The 27,932-nt window shown below is 48.2% G+C and overlaps 2 protein-coding genes across 2 annotated transcripts in view; both read right to left on the bottom strand.

Annotated features, from left to right (window-relative positions):
- The window catches only part of terb1 (telomere repeat binding bouquet formation protein 1), a gene marked incomplete at both ends in the record, with an annotated part of 18,166 nt that extends 10,214 nt beyond the window's left edge, over positions 1 to 7,952 (bottom strand). The window contains 12 exons of the mRNA XM_084452925.1: positions 211 to 278; positions 908 to 1,212; positions 2,031 to 2,156; positions 3,754 to 3,885; positions 5,099 to 5,251; positions 5,468 to 5,596; positions 6,301 to 6,419; positions 6,969 to 7,029; positions 7,146 to 7,274; positions 7,369 to 7,497; positions 7,697 to 7,807; positions 7,925 to 7,952. Of these exons, the coding sequence (XP_084309051.1) occupies positions 211 to 278; positions 908 to 1,212; positions 2,031 to 2,156; positions 3,754 to 3,885; positions 5,099 to 5,251; positions 5,468 to 5,596; positions 6,301 to 6,419; positions 6,969 to 7,029; positions 7,146 to 7,274; positions 7,369 to 7,497; positions 7,697 to 7,807; positions 7,925 to 7,952 (1,490 nt within the window). The remainder of the gene's footprint in view (positions 1 to 210; positions 279 to 907; positions 1,213 to 2,030; positions 2,157 to 3,753; positions 3,886 to 5,098; positions 5,252 to 5,467; positions 5,597 to 6,300; positions 6,420 to 6,968; positions 7,030 to 7,145; positions 7,275 to 7,368; positions 7,498 to 7,696; positions 7,808 to 7,924) is intronic.
- Positions 1 to 19,310, bottom strand: part of st3gal2 (ST3 beta-galactoside alpha-2,3-sialyltransferase 2) — a gene marked incomplete at both ends in the record, with an annotated part of 84,538 nt that extends 65,228 nt beyond the window's left edge. The window contains 2 exons of the mRNA XM_084453206.1: positions 15,865 to 16,024; positions 19,259 to 19,310. Coding sequence (XP_084309332.1) covers positions 15,865 to 16,024; positions 19,259 to 19,310 — 212 coding nt within the window. The remainder of the gene's footprint in view (positions 1 to 15,864; positions 16,025 to 19,258) is intronic.
- Between the last annotated feature and the right edge of the window lie 8,622 nt (positions 19,311 to 27,932).

Genomic DNA, 27,932 nt, shown 5'->3' with positions numbered 1-27,932 from the left:
TCCTCCTCCTCCCTCAGGCTGGGTGTGTTTGTGTGTGCGCGTCGCTCAGCGTGGCTCTCCACGTCTGTCCTTATGTTCCCCGGAGCCCCTGTCTGAGGGCCAGCATACCACTCTTCTCCCTGGCTGTTCTCTCGGCGTGTGTGTGGGTGTGTGTGTGTGTGTGGGCGTGTGTGTGTGTGTGTGTGTGGCTGCGTACACGGCCTCTCTTGCTCTGCGCTGGCGTGGACAGGTTTCTGTGACTCGTCGCTGGCTTGGAATATCTGCCTCCGAACACGCCCCTATTAAAAACACACATGTAGAGACATGTTGAAAAGATGTTGCATCTGTATCTAGTAGATGGTTTCTTCAGGAAGATGTTCTTCGTATTGGTTCCACGGTGGAACACGTGGTTCTCCTCACCGCGGGGAGCTGCTCTGTGTCGCTGTGGCGGCGTCTCTGGGCCCTGTCTGCTCTCTCCTCCTCTCTGACTCTCTCCTCTCTGACTCGGCCAGCGGGAGTCTGCTCTCTCCTCCCCTCCTCACACCTCGGCTCTCCTCCACCGCTCCTCTCCAGAACTGACCTCCGTTCCTCTCCCCCACTCTCCTCTGCTCCTCCTCTCCATGCCTCTCTACCTCCTCCTCTCTCCCATTCCTGGTCCATCTCCTCCCCCCTCCCTGGGTCCTGTCCTCCTCTCCCCTCCTGGTAGAGCATGAAGGCAGGGTGGCGTTTTAAGGGAGGGGGGAGGAAGAGGGGTGAGGATGGCTGTAGATCCCTTGTCACCCCTCCTGTGGGGCCTTGCTGGTTTGGGGGCTCCCTGTCCTCCTCTAGCCCCTCCTGTTCACAACCAAGACACACACACACACACACACACACACACACACACACACACAGTCTTACCTATAACCGATGCATCATTCTTTGTGTTTACATTTCGTGTGTTCCCTTCGTTGTGTTTGGTCACCTGGGCCTGTTGTCTCTCTAGCTGGTTGATTCTGTGTTTGGTCACCTGGGCCTGTTGTCTCTCTAGCTGGTTGATTCTGTGTTTGGTCACCTGGGCCTGTTGTCTCTCTAGCTGGTTGATTCTGTGCAGGATCTCTCTGGCTGATGTCCAGTAGCCCTCCAGGCCCACAGGGGGCGCCGCTGGTCCAGCCTGCCCCTGGCCATGAGACCGTCCTGGGGCGTGTCCTCTCAGGGACACAGCTTCAGAAGAGGAGAGGCTGTTTAGTGGCAGTTCTGCAGGGAAGAGAGGCGGAACTCTCGCTTTCACCCTCCACTGACAAAATACACCTGGCCACCTTCGAAAACTAACACGTATACAGTATAGTACAGTATTGGCCTTATTCACCTCAGCTGCCATATTGGTCAGTCTGAGGTAATGAGGGGTGCGGATGTGGAAGTACCCGTTGTCTTCAATGTTAAAAGTTCACTGTAAAAACACCACTTCAAGAACCAAAATAGTCAAAATAACAGGCTGAATACACTATCGGGGTTACAAACTCATCATTACCAGACTCAGACATTACCAGACTTGTTTTTTACCTGCCGTTGTTTTCGCGTTTGGAAATACATCGGAGTGAATACAGCTGACGGCTAACTATGGCTCATTCACCTCCATGTATTTCCAAACGCGAAAACAACGGCAGTGAAAAACAATCAAAATTTGGTAATGATGAGTTTGTAACCCCGATAGTGTATTCATCAATACTGTATAGAACTTTTAACATTGAAGTCAACGGGCACTTCCGCATCTGCACCCCAGACTGACCAATATGGCTGCCAGGTGAATAAGGAGAATAGGACGGTAAGATAGAATTTTGATGGTGACTGGTATTTCAACTGAGGATTAAGTTTATACAATTCATTCCTTCAGCTGCACAAGTTTTTATACGTGCAAAACATGAGTAGATACGGCCCTTTGTGTGTGTGTGTGTGTGTGTGTGTGTGTGTGTGTGAGTGAGTGAGTGAGTGAGTGAGTGAGTGAGTGAGTGAGTGAGTGAGTGAGTGTGTGTGTGTGTGTGTGTGTGTGTGTGTGTGTGTGTGTGTGTACTCACTGGCCTGTTTGCAGGTCTGCAGTATGAAGGTTGCAGCCTTCTTGACTTCTTCACTGAGAGACTCAGTGAGCAGAGTGATGATGACAGACAGACCTCCACACTGCAACAGCTGAGACTGGTGCTCCTCTACAGAGACGAGGACAAAGAGAGAGACGTCAACACACGGCCTTGTATCTCTCTTCTGTTCTCTGTTCTTGTCAGTCTCCCCCAGGGGTTCGCTGTGTCCCGTCAATCATCCCATCACCGAATCCACCTGTGTGTGTCCAATCAGAGAATGACCCGTCTACTACATATTCTCTTGTTTCGTGTGCAAGGGAGGAGAGGGTTGTTTCCTTTGTGTGTACTACTGTTCTGTCTGTGATACTCTAGTATTCTGTGTTTTTGTTTTTTTAAGTTGTTGCCTCATCCTGATCACGTTTCATTAAGGAGAAGGGCTAGGTAAGAAGTCCAGGGGTATACACCTCACCATGTCCTGTCTAAGAAGCCCAGGGGTTTACACCTCACCATGTCCTGTCTAAGAAGCCCAGGGGTAAACACCTCACCATGTCCTGTCTAAGAAGCCCAGGGGTTTACACCTCACCATGTCCTGTCTAAGAGCCCAGGGGTAAACACCTCACCATGTCCTGTCTAAGAGCCCAGGGGTAAACACCTCACCATGTCCTGTCTAAGAGCCCAGGGGTAAACACCTCACCATGTCCTGTCTAAGAGCCCAGGGGTATACACCTCAGCATGTCCTGTAGGTACAGTAGCCCGCTGTTAAAAACATTAGATCAGGGCGAGCAGGTGTCGCACCTCTCTGTGTGCACAGGGATTAGTAGTCATAATATCACACCTTTCTGGTTAGTGCACAGGGATTAGTAGTCATAATATCACACCTTTCTGGTTAGTGTACAGGGATTAGTAGTCATAATATCGCACCTTTCTGGTTAGTGTACAGGGATTAGTAGTCATAATATCGCTGAGTGCAGAGGGATTAGTAGTAGTAGTAAGTAAGTAAAAAGGTGATAAACATACAAACTCATACATACACTGATTAAACAAATGACATTTTGGATTAAAAACCTAAAGGTGACAAGTCTGCACCCCTGTAGTTAGTTTTGTGGATAGAGAAGCTCAGGGACCTTTTTGGCACGTTGTCCTTCCCCTCTCCCCCATCGTCTGTAACGGTCTGTCCATCGTTACTACTGTACTGTCCTTCCCCTCTCCCCCATCGTCTGTAACCGTCTGTCCATCGTTACTACTGTACTGTCCTTCCCCTCTCCCCCATCGTCTGTAACGGTCTGTCCATCATTACTACTGTACCGTTTGTCCATCGTTACTACTGTACCGTTTGTCCATCGTTACTACTGTACCGTTTGTCTATCGTTACTACTGTACCGTTTGTCCATCGTTACTACTGTACCGTTTGTCTATCGTTACTACTGTCCTGTTCTTCCCCTCTCCCCCATCGTCAGGGTTAGGGTCAGGGTCAGGGTTTGTCCATCGTTACTAACTGTACTGTTCTTCCCCTGTCTGATTATAGTTGTGTTCTTGATTATGTTCTGTTCAAGTAACCATTTCTGTTCAATTTAAACCAATACTCAGTTTTTGGGTTTATCCATGTTTGAGTACGTTGTGTGTTTACAGTCCACCCTCCTCCCCAGTGTGCGCCTATGGGTCGTTACGTTCACCCCACCCACCCACCCACCCACCCACCCACCCACCCACGCGCGCGCATTCCTACCACAGGCCTCAGTGCAGTGTCCGAGGGTAAGGATGACAGAGAGCTGGTCTTGGGGGTCCAGACTGGGGTAGGTCAGCAGGGGGACGAGCTGCTCTACCAGGTGGTACTGGGCCAGACCCGATGCCAGGGCAGCTACAGAGAGAAGAGAGAGGGAGGTGAGAGAGAAGTATTAGAGCAATACTTCCACGCGTTCGACGTGCACCAGCGTTGTCCAATTAAAAGATTCCAACAACTTCTTGCTTATGACGGGACATTTCTTCTTCTATTCAAACTTAAATCATTCTTACTGCATGGCAGAAGTGTGTTTACGATCGAGCCCAAAACTCTCCAACAAAAATACAAACGCTAGCAGCAGTCTAAAACTGTCTGGCTGCGAGCATGAACCTGAGCACACCACCGGCCCCAATAGAGCATGAACCTGAACACCACCGGCCCCAATAGAGCATGAACCTGAGCACCACCGGCCCCAATAGAGCATGAACCTGAGCACCACCGGCCCCAATAGAGCATGAACCTGAGCACCACCGGCCCCAATAGAGCATGAACCTGAGCACCACCGGCCCCAATAGAGCATGAACCTGAGCACCACCGGCCCCAATAGAGCATGAACCTGAACACCACCGGCCCCAATAGAGCATGAACCTGAGCACCACCGGCCCCAATAGAGCATGAACCTGAGCACCACCGGCCCCAATAGAGCATGAACCTGAGCACCGGCCCCAATAGAGCATGAACCTGAGCACCGGCCCCAATAGAGCATGAACCTGAGCACCACCGGCCCCAATAGAGCATGAACCTGAACACCACCGGCCCCAATAGAGCATGAACCTGAACACCACCGGCCCCAATAGCCAAACAATGAACTAGCCCAGGTGCTGCAGTCACCTGCTTAACTAGTAGGAGATGCGATCAGGGACTCATTACACTCCAACAGCTGACAATTAACACCTTAGTCAATAACCCAATCATTCAAACCAGAGACAATAGTAAACCACGTCAATCAACAGTGCGTAATCCATAAAGTAAATCATTTGGATCCAAACCACAATATTTACCAATAATTCATAATTCATAATTCAATTCATAAGTTTCCTGAACTTCAACTCCATCAATTCATCATAATTCAAATAGGAAATAGGATCAAGAAATCAGTACATTCAACAACTTAAATTGGCTCCAACAAGAAGAGAGAGGGAGGTGAGAGGACGAGGGACACAAGGAGGGAGGGAGGTATCAGAGAAGACATGAGAAAATTAAGTGAGTCACTGCACTGGTTGTGGATGCATGATGTGGCCATGTATGGACTGTTATGGGGTGTGTGTGTGTGTGTGTGTGTGGTACTCACGGTTGTCACTTATACAGGCTGACAGGGTCTTGGTCATAATAACGGACAGCTCACAGGCCAATGTGCTTTGTGCTGAATCAGAGGCTGCGTGAATCAAGGAGCGGATCAGAGTCTCCAGACCACCGACTGAGAAAAAGCTCTGCTGAACAAACGCTGGGAGGGGAGGGGGGGCAGAGACAGAGACAGAGAGACAGAGAGACAGAGAGACAGAGAGAGAGAGAGACAGAGAGACAGAGAGACAGAGAGACAGAGAGAGACAGAGAGAGAGAGACAGAGACAGAGAGAGAGTGATGGGAGCCAGAATATATCAATTTGCTAAATACTTTTGACATCAATGAGTGTCTCACTGGTTCCCCCTCTCATACTCACGGTTGTTGGCGACTGTCATGGTTATGAAGGAGCAGATGGGCTGAACCATCTCAGTGCGGGGGAGTGCCATCTGCTGCAGCCAGTCTCTGACCAGAGGGAAGACTGACACACAGACACGCTGAACCTCCTCTAGGGTGTCAAAGGGTTCAAAAAAGAACACAAAATAAGGGAGGGAAAAAAAACCTCCACCGTTCCGTCTTGTTACTCCATTCCTCCTATTGTCTCTCCACAAAACAAAGCTCCTGTTAGAGTCCATGTCAACTGTGCACATATTCTCTCTCTCTTCACTCCAGTCCCTTAAAGTCGCACTGAAACGGACGTTTGAGATCATCAAATCTCGTATTTCCGACGCAAACAAGCTATGAGGGTGGGACATAATGTTTAGAGGAATTTGATTGGAACATTGACAAGTGGACGGGTTTTAAGAACTTTAGACAGATTCGATAGAAGGATAGCGTTGATTGACGGGTAGATGTCGTGAGATTATTGGCCTAAAATCTAAGGTACCTGTTGTCGTCATTGCACGTGACCTACCGTTTTTCAGGAAGTAAGAAATTATATACTTTGATATATGATTACAACAACCTACCGTTTTTCAGGAAGTAAGAAATTATATACTTTGATATATGATTACAACAAAAGTAGAATTTTGTAATTTTTTGGGCATACATTGTTGAATAGAATGCTTTTTTCATTTCAGTGAGACTATAATGTATTTCTTCTCCACAGTGAGATAACTGGACACAGCCACAGAGAGAGAGAGAGAGAGAGAGAGAGAGAGAGAGAGACAGACAGACAGAGAGACAGACAGACAGAGACAGACAAGCCTCTACCGTTCTGCGGGTTGTTGACACAGCCACAGAGGGCGCTGGACACAGATGTCCACAGCTGGTGGACCTGAGAGACGGTGCCAGGATTTGCCGTGGCCTCGCTGGAGAAGGGGAAACTAGTCCTGGACAGAGAAACCATTGACAAGCATGAACACAACTCTCACAAAGAGATAAAGAGACACCACTGCAGTGGTGAATTTGAATAACCCTGCTCAGCTCCTAGAAGACTGAGGGTCTAGGAGGGAGGTGTCGTTCAGCACAACCTTTTATCCAAAGATACTTACAATAAGTACATTTGTCTAGAGTAAGTGGACCAACTGTACATCCCGGTTATTGTCAGTATGGCTTTAACAGGAACAAGTGCCACAAGCAGTCAGCAATGCTACATTACAGTTATTTAGCAGACGCTTTTATCCAAAGCGACTAACAATATTTGCATTTAATGTAGGAAAAGCGAATGTACTACTTGCCAGAACTCACAAGTAAATCTCCTTTCTAAAACAAGTGACTAAGAGCATAATCTAGTGCTAAAGGCAAAGTGCAAGAATATCAATCTAAAATACAATAGGTGCTTAAGAGGGAGGATCGTTGTAGTACTCTTTAGATATAAGATATCACAATGCTAGAGAAAGGAAGGAGGACAGGTCAACTCAGTGTTCAGTGGTGTTTACCTGAACAGGTCCAGCAGAATGTCCAGGCAGCCAGTGGACTGAGCAAAGCTCTGACCAGCCTCTGAAGCAGCACAGAGAAACGCCATCAGAACCACAGACAGTCGAGTTCAGGCTCCCAGTAACAGATTGCTTACAAGCGCACACAGGTGTATTATGATGATGATGATCAGGTCTTACTGTTGCTGGCAACGAGTACAGACAGCAGAAAGACAGCCACTCTCCTCAGTGTGAGGGGAGAGTCCTCCATCAGACAGTCTGCCAGGTCTGTGAACATCTCTTTTCTGCACAGAGACTGCTTACAGTACACTGCCGACGCGAGAGGAGAGAGTTAGGGGGGAGAGAAGAGTACCTAACTACCGAAAATATTAATTATTTAAATTAAACAAAGAAAGAAACACACCATTAGCCTCCGCTAGCATGCCCAGGGTGAAGAGAGCAGCCTCCTTGACCTTAGAGTGAACACTGGACTTGGAGAGGCTGTACACGAACACCACACCTCCCATCCCCATGAACAGCTCCACGTTGTCCTCTGGGGTTTGATGGTTGGATGGATTGATGGGGAAAGAGAGAGGACAACAGACAAGAGAGGACATCAGTGGTTAATTGGTAAAATCAGTGAGAGAGAGAGAGAGAGAGAGAGAGAGAGAGAGAGAGAGAGAGAGAGAGAGAGAGAGAGGAATTACACAATGAAATGAAATGAAATGAAAATGTGCATGTGTGTGGCGAACCTCTCTGCTGACAGATTGAGTTGATGGTGAGCAGCGATCGTTTCTGTGAATCAGGACATTTCATCTGGTACTTCAGACATTCAAGCAGCAGGCTCAGATCGGTCTTGGTAGCTGTAAGAGACGATAAACGGAAGATATCACAGTAACTCAATATAAGGTTAACGTACGAGGCTACCTGTGGTAACGTCGTTAGCTAGCGCTAGCTTAGCCAAACTTCTAGCTACTCACCTTGGTGATTTTTACTGGCGACATCCATGTTTATTTGGGTCTGTTTGTGAGCTGGTTATGGAAGGTTATCAAGACACAGATGAGTAACACTCGCAGTTATTGCCAGCTGGCTAGCTAATTAAACGCCACTCGGCATAGCCTCTTCTGAGCTCATTTTGAGACCACTGGACAACCTATAATTAACTTAGCTAAAAACTATCATTTGATTTATAGTGAAAATCTAAACTCTGACAGAGATAATGTTAGTTCAGCCAGAGAATCGTCGAAGGTTTAAATCGCTGCCGAGCCTCAACGGACCCTGAGGTGATGATGAGACACGTGACCCTGAGGTGATGAGGAGACACGTGACCCTGAGGTGATGAGGAGACACGTGACCCTGAGGTGATGAGGAGACACGTGATCAGTCTCGCGCAGAGGCGCGCTACTCTTTCATAAGGGTGGTCAGTTTTTTTTTTCCTGGATGCACATTCTGTATATTCTATTTTGTATTCAACTGTTTTTATTGTATTTTATTTTATGTATTGTGTATTGATCATGATTGTATTGTTTTGTATTGTAACGCTTGGAGTTTGTTTTTGTACAGGGCTCCCGTTTTGCACTGCCATGTCTTTGCACTGTCCTGTCCTGCAGCCTGTCCTATGTCGTCTGCACAGCGTAGGCTATGACTTCACCCTAGTAAAATACCTAGTATGTGTGAACCAACCTACAGGCCGTCTTATAAACTTATAAACCTACAGGCCGTCTGTACACCCCACTAATGTTTGGCGCATTGCATCCAATCCTTCCACTACCCTAATACCACAGCAAAGTTGATGCAAATTTGAGTGAGCATTATGAAATTATGGGCTTTTTGTCACCTCACTCCTATGCAGACAGGCCTAATTTGGCTCTTTTTCAGATATTAGGGTAGGTCTAAAGAATAGCCCAAAAACGTATTTCCCACAAAACTAAAGTTCCACAACCCATCTCATTAATGGGACACATAGGGGATATGAAAAAACATGGTTGTGTTTTGTTCTAACTCGGGTAGGGGTACCTCAAAATCTGAGGGCCCCTCCTACTAGACTATAATACCAGCTTTCATGTCTCAGAAGGAGAGGAGAGGCAATGCCTTAACTTCACCCAACAGTAGCTGTAGGCTACTCGTGACCTGGTAATCACAAGTACGTTAGCTCAACTCAGCTGTATTTATACCACACATATAGCAACGCAATTAGGGTCACGGTTGGTAGTATAATTGTCATTTTTACTGTATTAACTTGATTATCAACTAGACTATGATGTTCTATTCCTCATTTTCTTATAGGGACACTGGCGCAGGTAGACAATCACTTCAGTACAGGAAACAAACACAGAAGCAACCAAGACGGTATACGACTAAAGACAAGAGAAAAAAAAAGTAAGTGCAACTGATATAGCCTACTGTACAATAACATTTTATATGTTTTCACAGTCAATTTTGATTCTGTTAAATGTATACCTTCTCACAGGTTTGTTGGTATGTAAAAGGTCAACGTGGGTTGGGGATGGGGGACACTTCCAAGTGCCACTGTACAGTATCTAGTTCTGAAGGTGTAACATACAGTAGACCTACAGGTCAATATTTCTTGTTTTCTAATAATCCATCATGTAATCATGCAGTAATCAATCAATGATCATGCTACCAAGGTTGTCACAAACATATTTACGAAATTGTCCTCTAAAATGTCTTTGACACTTGTTTTGAGCCTTTATTCAAAAGATGGTCAACTTAATTTCCTGATTCCTGCAGCTCAAAGAGCTGTCTTTGAACAAACAGGAAATGGCTTATTCCCTACACTCTGACTCCCTCTTGTGTCTGAAAAAGAGAGGTGTACATTTGTTGACAAGAAGATGCTCAGCCCTCTGCTTTAACAGAAACGAGATGGTGCTTGAGAGAGCACAGACCTCCGCCAATTAATGCATTTTGTGGCTCTGTGCATGAGTCACATACTGAGAACCTAGGTCAAGTACACACACTGTACATTTGATTTGAGGTGCGTTAGATTTATCTCTGAGTTTGAGGCCCAAGTATGAGAGAGCTAACCGTCTTCTATCCAAATCTGGGCAACATAACGCATGAAAGAAACATGAGACAACTTTAAAGGTTATGTACATTTATACAGTTTCACAAATACAGTACGTCATTAACAGTAATGTCACATGACACACAGACATAAAGATATGGAGCAACATAGAACCGTTTGGGGGAGTCGATCGCCTTGTTGAGAGGGGTCAAGGAAGAATTTTTACAGCTCACTTATCTGGCCACCGGGAGATTACTGTTTTTTTGCTTCCCTCTGGAATATGTAGAGAGTGGGTCGTATGCCCACCTCCCTTGTTCTCTGTAAAGCGCATTGTGTTGCCTCTGGGTATGAAATGCGCTATACAAATAAAGCTTTGATGGAGCAAGCTCCTGGAGTATGTTTGTCTACCAGCTAAGAACATTTATAAAGCAATAAATTACATTTTCAGAGTAAGAGAAGCTAAAAACAACATAGGAGAGACATGGCAAATACTGGTGTGTGTTTGCTATGGCCCAGGCCTAAAGCCGGAAGTGGGCTGGTGTATGTCTGTGTGTACGTGTGTGTGACAGGCAGTCCAGGCAGCTCAGTGAACACAGTCGTGGGATACAGTGGAGATAGGACCCAAACACAGGCAGAAAATGTTCAGAGACTTTATTCATGAATGAAATCAGTACAAGCACAAGACATAACAAGTAACCCCAAACCGAACAAACCAAATGTTGAGGCCAGTGGGGGTAGATGGTGATGGTCTAGATGACACGTCTTCACACACCCTGGTCCAGCATACCAGAGTTTAGTTCATCAGCACTGTAGCCAGGGTCCTTCCTCAGCATGTCCACGTATGTTGTCTTTCGAGCACCACGTGTGTCTTCACCAGTCTTGTGTTCCCAGAGGACAAGGTTTGAAGTGATGAGGTCAGGAGGGCGTTTCCTATGGCTGGCTATCCTCAGTCTCCGCTGACGTATCTTTGTGGTCAGGAGAGGTAGATCAATGTAGAGGTCAACTTTGTTCATGTGTTGCATCCACCAGACGTCCTTGACCTGAAGAGGTAGGCATAGACCATGTGGTTGGTAGGTGGGTGGTTGGGTAGATCGGTGTTGGTCGGTCTGTCATCGTGGGGTTATTTGTTATGTATTGTGTCTTGAACGTCTTGTTTCCGGCCAGGCTGTTAGCAGGATGTGACCTTGGATTTTTCCTGGTTCAGAGCCGGTAGCCCATGTTCAAAGATTGCAAGCTTTCTTTTGAACGCTTGAACAAAGGGGCAACTCGCTCTGACAAGCGGGTCTTGGACACAATCAGGTGACATGTGCTGACGGGACTCTTCACTGCGAGCCACCTCCTTCAGCCTGTCCGGCAGCAGCATCCCAGTGATGCGGGCTATCAGGATGGCTCGTCTCCACAGCCCACGGATGCGCCTCCGACGGAGAGTCGGATCCGGACATCGCCTCCAGTGGGGCTTGGGTGATCGTGAAACGTCCGCGTCAGATTGTCCCTTTACCAGCACACCACTAGACGCCATGGGGGTGGTGATCGCGAATGGTGGTCTAACAGATGGAGCTGTGATAGAAGGGACTGGGTCCGATGGACCTGTTACAGACGGGGCTGTGTCAGGTGTCCTCTTCATAAGAGAGTCCGAGGTAGAAGTGGTCGCTCCTTCACAGACTTCTTCCCACTCCTTACAAATGAGCCTCCGACGCAGAGAGAGCTCCGGACCTCGCCTCCAGTGGCACTTGGGTGATCGTGGAGTGTCCGGCTCAGATTGTCCCTTTAGCGCCACCCCACTAGATGCCATGGGGGTGGATAAGGCGCTAGCGGGGCTGTCTCCTCTACTGGTCCTGGTCATGGAAAGTGGTGGACTGACAGATGGAGCTGTGTCAGATGGAGCTGTGTCAGGAGCCCTCTTAACCATAGAGTCCGAGGTGGAAATGGCCGCCCTTTGAAAGACTCCCTCCCACTTCTTGCGAAAGAGTCTCTGACGCAGAGAGAGCTCCAGATCTCGTCTCCAGTGGGCCGTGGGCGATCGTGGAACGTCCAGCCCAGATTGTCCCTTTACCAACACACCACTACACACCTTGTTCGTGGATAGGTGGCTAGTGGGGCTGTGTCCTCTACTGGTCCTGGTCATGGAGAGTGTTGGACTGACAGATGGACCTGTGACAGACAGGGCTGTGTCAGGTGTCCTCTTCATCAGAGAGTCCGAAGTGCAAGTGTCCGTCCCTTGACAGATGTCTTCCCACTTCTTACGAATGAGCCTCTGACACCGAGAGAGCTCCAGATTGCATCTCCAGTGGGGCTCGGGTGATCGTGGAACGTCCGGCTCAGATTGTCCCTTTAGCGCCACCCCACTAGATGCCATGGGGGTGGATAAGGCGCTAGCGGGGCTGTCTCCTCTACTGGTCCTGGTCATGGAAAGTGGTGGACTGACAGATGGAGCTGTGACAGATGGAGCTGTGTCAGGAGCCCTCTTAACCATAGAGTCCGAGGTGGAAATGGCCGCCCCTTGAAAGACTCCCTCCCACTTCTTGCGAAAGAGCCTCTGACGCAGAGAGAACTTGGAGGAGGACGGGGCTGTGTAAAATGAACCGGTGACAGACGGGGCTGTGTCAAATGAACCGGTGACAGACGAGGCCGTGTCAAATGAGCCGGTGACAGACGGGGCATAGGAGTCAGAACCTCGATCATCTTGTCCTGGACAGTCCCAATGGCTCGCATGTATCTTCGCATGCAGTCCCAATGGCTCGCATGCACGCATGCACCGGGCTGTCACACTGTCCAGCTGGCGATTTCTCCATTTAAATAATAGCCAAAGCGCGATCAGGATCACATAGAGCGCAATAAAGCAACAGAGGAGTTTCACATCAAGATCCAGGAACGGGGTCTGAAAGGGCGTCGCCTCAGGACCTTGGTTTGCAGGTCTACATGAAACTGGCACCCTCTCTCGGATTCTAAAAAGATCAATTATTCCACTAGCAAACATGTTGGCAAAGATAGATCTTTAGCAACATGTTCCTCTCATCGCAAACACCGCACTGAGGCTTGTCCACTTGTTACAGCAGGATATGTACCTTGCCGCTGTGACGTGTACACGTTACGCCGTAGTGCCCGTGATGTCACAGACCGGATATAATTCTATCCGGTCTGTGACATCACGGGCACTACGGCGTAACGTGTACACGTCACAGCGGCAACACTGACTTGACGGCTAGTCCAGGCGGCCAGCTAATTGAAATAAATGTATACTAGATTTAAATAGATTTAAGCTATTTTCTTTTTGCTTGAGACCCAACGATACCCCTTATACACCCCCACATTCAGAATTAAATAGGTGCGCTTAAAAGGCTGGTCGGAATCAGTCCGTTAAATCCAGTCGTTAATTGTCCACGTTTTCGATAGAGATGGATAGGCATATTGGCGAAATTAAATAAAGAGTAATCGCTCTCTATGAATCATTCATATTCAAGGGCGTGTTGTTATTTTGAAGACTACTCGTAGGCTAGCAGTAGGATTTGAAAGGAGCCCAAGACAGAGGCGCGCTGCGCTCCTGACCCCCGAGTGCACAGCCCATGATCCCATGAGAGAGAGCGGTGTCGTGTGGCCGATTAAAGCCCCCCGGGTCCTGTTATTCTGTTCATAAAGTAGCCTACTTTGAGACACAACCTCAAAGTGCTGACAATACGGTTTGTCTTCTCGTTCCGTTAACATTAGGCCTACCTCAGTCCCTGAATAGAGAACCCAACCAAAACATAGTTTTGATGAAGACCGTTTGGAGACCAGTGCTATGGATGTAGGAGCACCCTAGGCTACTGTATACTATTGAAAATTACCCATTTCTCATTTATGTTGTAAATAACCCTTTGCGAGGACTATTTATTAAGTAGTTACTTCCTGCAAGCCTTTATTTTTCTTAGTGCTGTTTTTTGGTTTGTTCATATTATGAGACCTTTATTTTGGTAAACTAACCTTCTGTATTTGCTCCCTGTAACATTTTTGTTACCTGTAACCCATTAAGCACCTAGCTGGAACGGGAACAAGGTATTGTTTGTTGTGTGATTTGTTTCGATCTAACTGTTAAGAAGTATTTAATTCAATTGATGCATTTCTACCGCAATGGCATGCTGATGTTAGCTCCTGATGTTAGATGTAGTTGAAATGAATGGCTGTAACGCGACGGTAATGCGAGCTTTCTTATACACCAATTGATATGGTCTACCGTTTAAGTTTGTATGTTGTTAGAGCTCATTTTATTTCCATCATCTCTCCTGTAGCTCTTGTTTCTTGAGGAAACTGCAAGGAAGGCATTGTGTTCAATATAAGGACGGCTGAACAATAAAAGGCTTCTGGAAACATCAGTGCGCTTCACCGCATTATCTAGTAGGGTTCTACACTAAGAAGGATTTCTGAAGTGTATTTCACTCAGAAAAGTATGGAACGTATGACTTGGAGAACACAATCCTGAGACATGCGGGCCTCACAGAAACCTCCTGTCTTATCTCAGTTTAGGACCACATTTAGGATGTTTGCTATTACAGAAACCTGTTTACAATAACAATGTGCCCAATAGCAATGTTTATCGTTGCTAAGCAACCAGCTGATAGTTATGGTGCATTCGTTTATAACTGGGAGGTGCAAATTGCGACTTAAGTTCATAAACAGATCTTGAATGTTGCTTTTTTGCAATGGATCAATCCTCTGTGTTCAGCTCAATCATCTGTGTTCAGCTCAATCCGCTGTGTTCAGCTCAATCCACTGGCTTCTTTTCACTGTTTAGTGACTGGATAATGTTTTCATTCTGTCCTTGGCTTGGGTGAGGGTTTCAGACTGTAGTAGGCTAGGGTTAGGGTTATAGGGTTAGGGCTAGGGTTAGGGTTATAGGGTGAGGGTTATAGGGTGAGGGTTAGGGTTATAGGGTTAGGGTGAGGGCTTGGGTGAGGGTTTCAGACTGTAGTAGGCTAGGGTTAGGGTAATAGGGTTATAGGGTTAGGGTTATAGGGTTATAGGGTTAGGGTTATAGGGCTAGGGTTATAGTGTTATAGGGTTAGGGTTATAGGGTTAGGGTTATAGGGTTATAGGGTTAGGGCTTGGGTGAGGGTTTCAGACTGAAGTAGGCTGAGCAACTACTCACACTCTCCTGCACCACCATGACCTTCACACCATGACCTTCACACCATGACCTTCACACCATGACCTTTACACCATGACCTGCACTCCAGAGAATCTCCATTACTTAACCTAACCAACTCTGTTGCCCCTTCTCTCCTCTGCTGTGTGCTGACCCCTATTTACCTGTGTGTGGTGACCCCTACCTACCCATGTGTGTCGCTTACATCTCATCTCATCTAATGACTTTCTTCCCTCTCTCCCTTTCTGTCTCTCTCTCTCTCGCCACTTTCTCTCTCCATCTCTCTCTCTCCATCTCTCTCTCTCTCCTTGCTCTTTCTGTCCGTCTCCTCCTCCTCCGTTCTGTTCTCCCTCCCTCCCTCCCTTCATCTCTCCTCTCGCTCTCTCTGTCCATCACCTCTATCTCCTATCCGTTTGTCCTCTCTCCATCAATCAATCTCTCCTTGCTCTCTCTGTCTGTCACCTCCTCTTCCTCCTCCTCCTCCCCCCACCCCTCCTCTCCTCCTCCATGACCCTCCGTCTCTCTCCCTCCTCCCCCCACCCCTCCTCTCCTCCTCCATGACCCTCTGTCTCTCTCCCCCCCCCCACCCCTCCTCTCCTCCTCCATGACCCTCCGTCTCTCTCCCTCCTCCCCATCCCTCCTCTCCTCCTCCATGACCCTCCATCTCTCTCCTTCCCCCCCCCACCCCTCCTCTCCTCCTCCATGACCCTCCGTCTCTCTCCCTCCCCCCCAGGTCGCAGCCATCGTGTTGAGCTCAATCCTCAGGAAGGAGATCTGGCGCTCCTCCTCCTCCTCCTCCTCCTCCGCCACCTACGTGCTCCTCTCCCCCCCCAGCACCCCCTTCTGCCCCCCCGCCACCCCCTTCTCCCCCCCTGCCACCCCCTTCTCCCGCCCCGCCACCCCCTTTTCCCCCCTTGCCACCCCCTTCTCCCCCCACTGGCAACGTTTAATGCAAACTTGAATGGAGATCCCCCGCCTCCTTTTCTTCTTCTCCTGCTGCTTTTAATGCTGCTTCACATTATGATGTTTACTGTTAAGTAGTTGAGTGTGATTTGCATGGTCAGCTGGTGTGAACCAGAATAGTCTCAGGACTGTGTTCCATGTTCGTACCAGAAGGGCATCGTGTTTCTATGAATCCATTCCACAGGGGTCAGTAAATTGGCTGGCTTTGTGCATTTTACCTTCAATCATTTATTTTTGTATTGTATAGCCTAGCATGCTAGCTTCACTATGACGTTGGCATAACAGCTTCTGATGGCCACATAAAGAAGTGAACCTAGTTGTATTGCATTATAAATAAAAATGCATTTATTTCGGCCTTCCGGGAGTCCGTTTCTAAGAAGGGCCCGGCCGTGTGGCTACTGAGACGGGCCAGGGTGTCGTTACACTGAGAGAATCCCCTTCCTGCTCCCCAGAATGGCTGTTGAGTGAAGCGACAGGCCGGCAGCCTGTGGTAATAATCAAGGCTTTGGCTGCACAAGCAGTTGATCCCGAGGACCTCGAGTGCAGAGAGCTGCTTTTCTAGTGACCAAATGATGCCGAGAGACTCGCCAGTTTGCGTCATCTGACAAAAATAGCTGGTAGAGATTTTCCAAACGCTTGTTTGTACGTTTGTTACACTGTAATCCAAGTATTTCCGTTCTGTTACAAATGGCTGTATTCTAATGTTGTTCTACTGAGTATCTTGGCCAGTTGTTGAAAAAATAAACATTCTTAAGTGCTTCTTTTCTTTAACGCCGGCTCCTGTCTGTCTGTGATTGAATGAGAGGAAAAACACCACAGACCAATGTTGTGGATAAACTTTATTTTTCATATTTATTTTTTATTGTGCTCATGTATAGAAAAAAAGGCAAGGCAGATGGAGTATTATATGTACATTGATTAACCGAGTAACAAAAAGACGATCTGTAAACCATGCAGTCCCAGGATGAGGTCAGGTGTGTGATGTAGCAGCGATGCAGTCCCAGGATGAGAAGGTCAGAGGTCAGGTGTGTGATGTAGCAGTGATGCAGTCCCAGGATGAGAAGGTCAGGTGTGTGATGTAGCAGCGATGCAGTCCCAGGATGAGAAGGTCAGGTGTGTGATGTAGCAGTGATGCAGTCCCAGGATGAAAAGGTCAGAGGTCAGGTGTGTGATGTAGCAGTGATGCAGTCCCAGGATGAGAAGGTCAGAGGTCAGGTGTGTGATGTAGCAGTGATGCAGTCCCAGGATGAGAAGGTCAGGTGTGTGATGTAGCAGTGATGCAGTCCCAGGATGAGAAGGTCAGGTGTTTGATGTAGCAGTGATGCAGTCCCAGGATGAGAAGGTGAGAGGTCAGGTGTGTGATGTAGCAGTGATGCAGTCCCAGGATGAGAAGGTCAGGTGTGTGATGTAGCAGCGATGCAGTCCCAGGATGAGAAGGTCAGAGGTCAGGTGTGTGATGTAGCAGCGATGCAGTCCCAGGATGAGAAGGTCAGAGGTCAGGTGTGTGATGTAGCAGCGATGCAGTCCCAGGATGAGAAGGTCAGAGGTCAGGTGTGTGATGTAGCAGTGATGCAGTCCCTCTCGGCGGGAGAGCACAGGAAGTACACCTGAAGAACACAACACACTGTCCAGAGACCACCTGATGAGATGCATCACTATACCATACAATAGTTGTTTATAGATTAGGACTGAGATGTATTATCTGAGAGGGTGTTGGTTGGAACCCCGGCTCTTCAATGAGCTTTGAGTTGAAGACGAGAGCTCCACAGAGGGCAGTTTGGCCTGGCAGGATGGAAGGTTTTGTAGCCAAACCAAGCCCTCCTCTCCAGCCTACACCACCTGGCAGCCCCCCTCACCACCTGGCAGTCCTCCTTCAGTCTATACCACCGGACAGTCCTCCTTCAGTCTATACCACCTGGCACCTCTGTGACAAGCTGACTGCTTTGAAAACAGTCTTTAATTGTGGCCTGTTCCCCACCATCTTATCAACTATAGAAGTTTGTGCCTAAAGCCTAGTTTTCTCAATCCATGCTCAAAACATGCACGGCTGGTATACTTCCATCCACTCCTGTCTCTTCCTGGGCGCAGCACAACAGGAATGAGAAAGAGGGGGGAATGGGTGAATTAATTGGAGTGTGACGCCCTCTAGTGGTGAGAATTGTGAGTCTCATACTGAGAACCTAGGTCAAGTACACACACTGTACATTTGACTTGAGGTGCATTAGATTTATCTCTGAGTTTGAGGCCCAAGTATGAGAGAGCTAACCGTCTTTTATCCATATCTGGGCAACATAACGCATGAAAGAAACATGAGACAACTTTAAAGGTTATGTACATTTATACAGTTTCACAAATACAGTACGTCATTAACAGTAATGTCACATGACACACAGACATTCAGATATGGAGCAACATAGAACCATTTGGGGGAGTCGATCGCCTTGTTGAGAGGGGTCAGGGAATAATCTTTACAGCTCACTTATCTGGCCACCGGGTGATTACTGTTTTTTTGCTTCCCTCTGGAATATGTAGAGAGTGGGTCGTATGCCCACCTCCCTTGTTCTCTGTAAAGCGCATTGTGTTGCCTCTGGGTATGAAATGCGCTATACAAATAAAGCTTTGATGGAGCAAGCTCCTGGAGTATGTTTGTCTACCAGCTAAGAACATTTATAAAGCAATAAATTACATTTTCAGAGTAAGAGAAGCTAAAAGCATCATAGGAGAGACATGGCAAATACTGGTGTGTGTTTGCTATGGCCCAGGCCTAAAGCCGGAAGTGGGCTGGTGTATGTCTGTGTGTACGTGTGTGTGACAGGAAGTCCAGGCAGCTCACTGAGCACAGTCGTGGGATACAGTGGAGATAGGACCCAAACACAGGCAGAGAATGTTCAGAGACTTTATTCATGAATGAAATCAGTACAAGCACAAGACATAACAAGTAACCCCAAACTGAACAAACCAAATGTTGAGGCCAATGGGGGTAGATGGTGATGGTCTAGATGACACGTCTTCACACACCCTGGTCCAGCATACCAGAGTTTAGTTCATCAGCACTGTAGCCAGGGTCCTTCCTCAGCATGTCCACGTATGTTGTCTTTCGAGCACCACGTGTGTCTTCACCATGCTTGTGTTCCCAGAGGACAAGGTTTGAAGTGATGAGGTCAGGAGGGCGTTTCCTATGGCTGGCTATCCTCAGTCTCCGCTGACGTATCTTTGTGGTCAGGAGAGGTAGATCAATGTAGAGGTCAACTTTGTTCATGTGTTGCATCCACCAGACGTCCTTGACCTGAAGAGGTAGGCATAGACCATGTGGTTGGTAGGTGGGTGGTTGGGTAGATCGGTGTTGGTCGGTCTGTCATCGTGGGGTTATTTGTTATGTATTGTGTCTTGAACGTCTTGTTTCCGGCCAGGCTGTTAGCAGGATGTGACCTTGGATTTTTCCTGGTTCAGAGCCGGTAGCCCATGTTCAAAGATTGCAAGCTTTCTTTTGAACGCTTGAACAAAGGGGCAACTCGCTCTGACAAGCGGGTCTTGGACACAATCAGGTGACATGTGCTGACGGGACTCTTCACTGCGAGCCACCTCCTTCAGCCTGTCCGGCAGCAGCATCCCAGTGATGCGGGCTATCAGGATGGCTCGTCTCCACAGCCCACGGATGCGCCTCCGACGGAGAGTCGGATCCGGACATCGCCTCCAGTGGGGCTTGGGTGATCGTGAAACGTCCGCGTCAGATTGTCCCTTTACCAGCACACCACTAGACGCCATGGGGGTGGTGATCGCGAATGGTGGTCTAACAGATGGAGCTGTGATAGAAGGGACTGGGTCCGATGGACCTGTTAAAGACGGGGCTGTGTCAGGTGTCCTCTTCATAAGAGAGTCCGAGGTAGAAGTGGTCGCTCCTTCACAGACTTCTTCCCACTCCTTACAAATGAGCCTCCGACGCAGAGAGAGCTCCGGACCTCGCCTCCAGTGGGGCTCGGGTGATCGTGGAGTGTCCGGCTCAGATTGTCCCTTTAGCGCCACCCCACTAGATGCCATGGGGGTGGATAAGGCGCTAGCGGGGCTGTCTCCTCTACTGGTCCTGGTCATGGAAAGTGGTGGACTGACAGATGGAGCTGTGTCAGATGGAGCTGTGTCAGGAGCCCTCTTAACCATAGAGTCCGAGGTGGAAATGGCCGCCCTTTGAAAGACTCCCTCCCACTTCTTGTGAAAGAGTCTCTGACGCAGAGAGAGCTCCAGATCTCGTCTCCAGTGGGCCGTGGGCGATCGTGGAACGTCCAGCCCAGATTGTCCCTTTACCAACACACCACTACACACCTTGTTCGTGGATAGGTGGCTAGTGGGGCTGTGTCCTCTACTGGTCCTGGTCATGGAGAGTGTTGGACTGACAGATGGACCTGTGACAGACAGGGCTGTGTCAGGTGTCCTCTTCATCAGAGAGTCCGAAGTGCAAGTGTCCGTCCCTTGACAGATGTCTTCCCACTTCTTACGAATGAGCCTCTGACACCGAGAGAGCTCCAGATTGCATCTCCAGTGGGGCTCGGGTGATCGTGGAACGTCCGGCTCAGATTGTCCCTTTAGCGCCACCCCACTAGATGCCATGGGGGTGGATAAGGCGCTAGCGGGGCTGTCTCCTCTACTGGTCCTGGTCATGGAAAGTGGTGGACTGACAGATGGAGCTGTGTCAGGAGCCCTCTTAACCATAGAGTCCGAGGTGGAAATGGCCGCCCCTTGAAAGACTCCCTCCCACTTCTTGCGAAAGAGCCTCCGACGCAGAGAGAACTTGGAGGAGGACGGGGCTGTGTAAAATGAACCGGTGACAGACGGGGCTGTGTGAAATGAACCGGTGACAGACGAGGCCGTGTCAAATGAGCCGGTGACAGACGGGGCATAGGAGTCAGAACCTCGATCATCTTGTCCTGGACAGTCCCAATGGCTCGCATGTATCTTCGCATGCAGTCCCAATGGCTCGCATGCACGCATGCACCGGGCTGTCACACTGTCCAGCTGGCGATTTCTCCATTTAAATAATAGCCAAAGCGCGATCAGGATCACATAGAGCGCAATAAAGCAACAGAGGAGTTTCACATCAAGATCCAGGAACGGGGTCTGAAAGGGCGTCGCCTCAGGACCTTGGTTTGCAGGTCTACATGAAACTGGCACCCTCTCTCGGATTCTAAAAAGATCAATTATTCCACTAGCAAACATGTTGGCAAAGATAGATCTTTAGCAACATGTTCCTCTCATCGCAAACACCGCACTGAGGCTTGTCCACTTGTTACAGCAGGATATGTACCTTGCCGCTGTGACGTGTACACGTTACGCCGTAGTGCCCGTGATGTCACAGACCGGATATAATTCTATCCGGTCTGTGACATCACGGGCACTACGGCGTAACGTGTACACGTCACAGCGGCAACACTGACTTGACGGCTAGTCCAGGCGGCCAGCTAATTGAAATAAATGTATACTAGATTTAAATAGATTTAAGCTATTTTCTTTTTGCTTGAGACCCAACGATACCCCTTATACACCCCCACATTCAGAATTAAATAGGTGCGCTTAAAAGGCTGGTCGGAATCAGTCCGTTAAATCCAGTCGTTAATTGTCCACGTTTTCGATAGAGATGGATAGGCATATTGGCGAAATTAAATAAAGAGTAATCGCTCTCTATGAATCATTCATATTCAAGGGCGTGTTGTTATTTTGAAGACTACTCGTAGGCTAGCAGTAGGATTTGAAAGGAGCCCAAGACAGAGGCGCGCTGCGCTCCTGACCCCCGAGTGCACAGCCCATGATCCGATGAGAGAGAGCGGTGTCGTGTGGCCGATTAAAGCCCCCCGGGTCCTGTTATTCTGTTCATAAAGTAGCCTACTTTGAGACACAACCTCAAAGTGCTGACAATACGGTTTGTCTTCTCGTTCCGTTAACATTAGGCCTACCTCAGTCCCTGAATAGCCGCGAACCCAACCAAAACATAGTTTTGATGAAGACCGTTTGGAGACCAGTGCTATGGATGTAGGAGCACCCTACTGTATACTATTGAAAATTACCCATTTCTCATTTATGTTGTAAATAACCCTTTGCGAGGACTATTTATTAAGTAGTTACTTCCTGCAAGCCTTTATTTTTCTTAGTGCTGTTTTTTGGTTTGTTCATATTATGAGACCTTTATTTTGGTAAACTAACCTTCTGTATTTGCTCCCTGTAACATTTTTGTTACCTGTAACCCATTAAGCACCTAGCTGGAACGGGAACAAGGTATTGTTTGTTGTGTGATTTGTTTCGATCTAACTGTTAAGAACTATTTAATTCAATTGATGCATTTCTACCGCAATGGCATGCTGATGTTAGCTCCTGATGTTAGATGTAGTTGAAATGAATGGCTGTAACGCGACGGTAATGCGAGCTTTCTTATACACCAATTGATATGGTCTACCGTTTAAGTTTGTATGTTGTTAGAGCTCATTTTATTTCCATCATCTCTCCTGTAGCTCGGTGTTTCTTGAGGAAACTGCAAGGAAGGCATTGTGTTCAATATAAGGACGGCTGAACAATAAAAGGCTTCTGGAAACATCAGTGCGCTTCACCGCATTATCTAGTAGGGTTCTACACTAAGAATGATTTCTGAAGTGTATTTCACTCAGAAAAGTATGGAACGTATGACTTGGAGAACACAATCCTGAGACTTGCGGGCCTCACAGAAACCTCCTGTCTTATCTCAGTTTAGGACCACATTTAGGATGTTTGCTATTACAGAAACCTGTTTACAATAACAATGTGCCCAATAGCAATGTTTATCGTTGCTAAGCAACCAGCTGATAGTTATGGTGCATTCGTTTATAACTGGGAGGTGCAAATTGCGACTTAAGTTCATAAACAGATCTTGAATGTTGCTTTTTTGCAATGGATCAATCCTCTGTGTTCAGCTCAATCCTCTGTGTTCAGCTCAATCCGCTGTGTTCAGCTCAATCCACTGGCTTCTTTTCACTGTTTAGTGACTGGATAATGTTTTCATTCTGTCCTTGGCTTGGGTGAGGGTTTCAGACTGTAGTAGGCTAGGGTTAGGGTTATAGGGTTAGGGCTAGGGTTAGGGTTATAGGGTGAGGGTTATAGGGTGAGGGTTAGGGTTATAGGGTTAGGGTGAGGGCTTGGGTGAGGGTTTCAGACTGTAGTAGGCTAGGGTTAGGGTTATAGGGTTATAGGGTTAGGGTTATAGGGTTATAGGGTTAGGGTTATAGGGCTAGGGTTATAGGGTTATAGGGTTAGGGTTATAGGGTTAGGGTTATAGGGTTATAGGGTTAGGGCTTGGGTGAGGGTTTCAGACTGAAGTAGGCTGAGCAACTACTCACACTCTCCTGCACCACCATGACCTTCACACCATGACCTTCACACCATGACCTTCACACCATGACCTTTACACCATGACCTGCACTCCAGAGAATCTCCATTACTTAACCTAACCAACTCTGTTGCCCCTTCTCCTCTCCTCTGCTGTGTGCTGACCCCTATTTACCTGTGTGTGGTGACCCCTACCTACCCATGTGTGTCGCTTACATCTCATCTCATCTAATGACTTTCTTCCCTCTCTCCCTTTCTGTCTCTCTCTCTCTCGCCACTTTCTCTCTCCATCTCTCTCTCTCCATCTCTCTCTCTCTCCTTGCTCTTTCTGTCCGTCTCCTCCTCCTCCGTTCTGTTCTCCCTCCCTCCCTTCATCTCTCCTCTCGCTCTCTCTGTCCATCACCTCTATCTCCTATCCGTTTGTCCTCTCTCCATCAATCAATCTCTCCTTGCTCTCTCTGTCTGTCACCTCCTCTTCCTCCTCCTCCTCCCCCCACCCCTCCTCTCCTCCATGACCCTCCGTCTCTCTCCCTCCTCCCCCCACCCCTCCTCTCCTCCTCCATGACCCTCTGTCTCTCCCCCCCCCCCCACCCCTCCTCTCCTCCTCCATGACCCTCCGTCTCTCTCCCTCCTCCCCATCCCTCCTCTCCTCCTCCATGACCCTCCATCTCTCTCCTTCCCCCCCCCACCCCTCCTCTCCTCCTCCATGACCCTCCGTCTCTCTCCCTCCCCCCCAGGTCGCAGCCATCGTGTTGAGCTCAATCCTCAGGAAGGAGATCTGGCGCTCCTCCTCCTCCTCCTCCTCCTCCGCCACCTACGTGCTCCTCTCCCCCCCCAGCACCCCCTTCTGCCCCCCCGCCACCCCCTTCTCCCCCCCTGCCACCCCCTTCTCCCGCCCCGCCACCCCCTTTTCCCCCCTTGCCACCCCCTTCTCCCCCCACTGGCAACGTTTAATGCAAACTTGAATGGAGGTCCCCCGCCTCCTTTTCTTCTTCTCCTGCTGCTTTTAATGCTGCTTCACATTATGATGTTTACTGTTAAGTAGTTGAGTGTGATTTGCATGGTCAGCTGGTGTGAACCAGAATAGTCTCAGGACTGTGTTCCATGTTCGTACCAGAAGGGCATCGTGTTTCTATGAATCCATTCCACAGGGGTCAGTAAATTGGCTGGCTTTGTGCATTTTACCTTCAATCATTTATTTTTGTATTGTATAGCCTAGCATGCTAGCTTCACTATGACGTTGGCATAACAGCTTCTGATGGCCACATAAAGAAGTGAACCTAGTTGTATTGCATTATAAATAAAAATGCATTTATTTCGGCCTTCCGGGAGTCCGTTTCTAAGAAGGGCCCGGCCGTGTGGCTACTGAGACGGGCCAGGGTGTCGTTACACTGAGAGAATCCCCTTCCTGCTCCCCAGAATGGCTGTTGAGTGAAGCGACAGGCCGGCAGCCTGTGGTAATAATCAAGGCTTTGGCTGCACAAGCAGTTGATCCCGAGGACCTCGAGTGCAGAGAGCTGCTTTTCTAGTGACCAAATGATGCCGAGAGACTCGCCAGTTTGCGTCATCTGACAAAAATAGCTGGTAGAGATTTTCCAAACGCTTGTTTGTACGTTTGTTACACTGTAATCCAAGTATTTCCGTTCTGTTACAAATGGCTGTATTCTAATGTTGTTCTACTGAGTATCTTGGCCAGTTGTTGAAAAAATAAACATTCTTAAGTGCTTCTTTTCTTTAACGCCGGCTCCTGTCTGTCTGTGATTGGATGAGAGGAAAAACACCACAGACCAATGTTGTGGATAAACTTTATTTTTCATATTTATTTTTTATTGTGCTCATGTATAGAAAAAAAGGCAAGGCAGATGGAGTATTATATGTACATTGATTAACCGAGTAACAAAAAGACGATCTGTAAACCATGCAGTCCCAGGATGAGGTCAGGTGTGTGATGTAGCAGCGATGCAGTCCCAGGATGAGAAGGTCAGAGGTCAGGTGTGTGATGTAGCAGTGATGCAGTCCCAGGATGAGAAGGTCAGGTGTGTGATGTAGCAGCGATGCAGTCCCAGGATGAGAAGGTCAGGTGTGTGATGTAGCAGTGATGCAGTCCCAGGATGAGAAGGTCAGAGGTCAGGTGTGTGATGTAGCAGTGATGCAGTCCCAGGATGAGAAGGTCAGGTGTGTGATGTAGCAGTGATGCAGTCCCAGGATGAGAAGGTCAGGTGTTTGATGTAGCAGTGATGCAGTCCCAGGATGAGAAGGTGAGAGGTCAGGTGTGTGATGTAGCAGTGATGCAGTCCCAGGATGAGAAGGTCAGGTGTGTGATGTAGCAGCGATGCAGTCCCAGGATGAGAAGGTCAGAGGTCAGGTGTGTGATGTAGCAGCGATGCAGTCCCAGGATGAGAAGGTCAGAGGTCAGGTGTGTGATGTAGCAGCGATGCAGTCCCAGGATGAGAAGGTCAGAGGTCAGGTGTGTGATGTAGCAGTGATGCAGTCCATCTCGGCGGGAGAGCACAGGAAGTACACCTGAAGAACACAACACACTGTCCAGAGACCACCTGATGAGATGCATCACTATACCATACAATAGTTGTTTATAGATTAGGACTGAGATGTATTATCTGAGAGGGTGTTGGTTGGAACCCCGGCTCTTCAATGAGCTTTGAGTTGAAGACGAGAGCTCCACAGAGGGCAGTTTGGCCTGGCAGGATGGAAGGTTTTGTAGCCAAACCAAGCCCTCCTCTCCAGCCTACACCACCTGGCAGCCCCCCTCACCACCTGGCAGTCCTCCTTCAGTCTATACCACCGGACAGTCCTCCTTCAGTCTATACCACCTGGCACCTCTGTGACAAGCTGACTGCTTTGAAAACAGTCTTTAATTGTGGCCTGTTCCCCACCATCTTATTAACTATAGAAGTTTGTGCCTAAAGCCTAGTTTTCTCAATCCATGCTCAAAACATGCACGGCTGGTATACTTCCATCCACTCCTGTCTCTTCCTGGGCGCAGCACAACAGGAATGAGAAAGAGGGGGGAATGGGTGAATTAATTGGAGTGTGACGCCCTCTAGTGGTGAGAATTGTGAGTCTCATACTGAGAACCTAGGTCAAGTACACACACTGTACATTTGACTTGAGGTGCATTAGATTTATCTCTGAGTTTGAGGCCCAAGTATGAGAGAGCTAACCGTCTTTTATCCATATCTGGGCAACATAACGCATGAAAGAAACATGAGACAACTTTAAAGGTTATGTACATTTATACAGTTTCACAAATACAGTACGTCATTAACAGTAATGTCACATGACACACAGACATTCAGATATGGAGCAACATAGAACCATTTGGGGGAGTCGATCGCCTTGTTTAGAGGGGTCAGGGAATAATTTTTACAGCTCACTTATCTGGCCACCGGGTGATTACTGTTTTTTTGCTTCCCTCTGGAATATGTAGAGAGTGGGTCGTATGCCCACCTCCCTTGTTCTCTGTAAAGCGCATTGTGTTGCCTCTGGGTATGAAATGCGCTATACAAATAAAGCTTTGATGGAGCAAGCTCCTGGAGTATGTTTGTCTACCAGCTAAGAACATTTATAAAGCAATAAATTACATTTTCAGAGTAAGAGAAGCTAAAAGCATCATGGGAGAGACATGGCAAATACTGGTGTGTGTTTGCTATGGCCCAGGCCTAAAGCCGGAAGTGGGCTGGTGTATGTCTGTGTGTACGTGTGTGTGACAGGAAGTCCAGGCAGCTCACTGAGCACAGTCGTGGGATACAGTGGAGATAGGACCCAAACACAGGCAGAGAATGTTCAGAGACTTTATTCATGAATGAAATCAGTACAAGCACAAGACATAACAAGTAACCCCAAACTGAACAAACCAAATGTTGAGGCCAATGGGGGTAGATGGTGATGGTCTAGATGACACGTCTTCACACACCCTGGTCCAGCATACCAGAGTTTAGTTCATCAGCACTGTAGCCAGGGTCCTTCCTCAGCATGTCCACGTATGTTGTCTTTCGAGCACCACGTGTGTCTTCACCATGCTTGTGTTCCCAGAGGACAAGGTTTGAAGTGATGAGGTCAGGAGGGCGTTTCCTATGGCTGGCTATCCTCAGTCTCCGCTGACGTATCTTTGTGGTCAGGAGAGGTAGATCAATGTAGAGGTCAACTTTGTTCATGTGTTGCATCCACCAGACGTCCTTGACCTGAAGAGGTAGGCATAGACCATGTGGTTGGTAGGTGGGTGGTTGGGTAGATCGGTGTTGGTCGGTCTGTCATCGTGGGGTTATTTGTTATGTATTGTGTCTTGAACGTCTTGTTTCCGGCCAGGCTGTTAGCAGGATGTGACCTTGGATTTTTCCTGGTTCAGAGCCGGTAGCCCATGTTCAAAGATTGCAAGCTTTCTTTTGAACGCTTGAACAAAGGGGCAACTCGCTCTGACAAGCGGGTCTTGGACACAATCAGGTGACATGTGCTGACGGGACTCTTCACAGCGAGCCACCTCCTTCAGCCTGTCCGGCAGCAGCATCCCAGTGATGCGGGC

The sequence above is a fragment of the Borostomias antarcticus genome (genome assembly GCF_949987555.1).
Source record: "Borostomias antarcticus genome assembly, chromosome: 18".
Classification (NCBI taxonomy): Eukaryota; Metazoa; Chordata; class Actinopteri; order Stomiiformes; family Stomiidae; genus Borostomias; species Borostomias antarcticus.
This window is presented reverse-complemented; position numbering and strand designations above follow the sequence as displayed.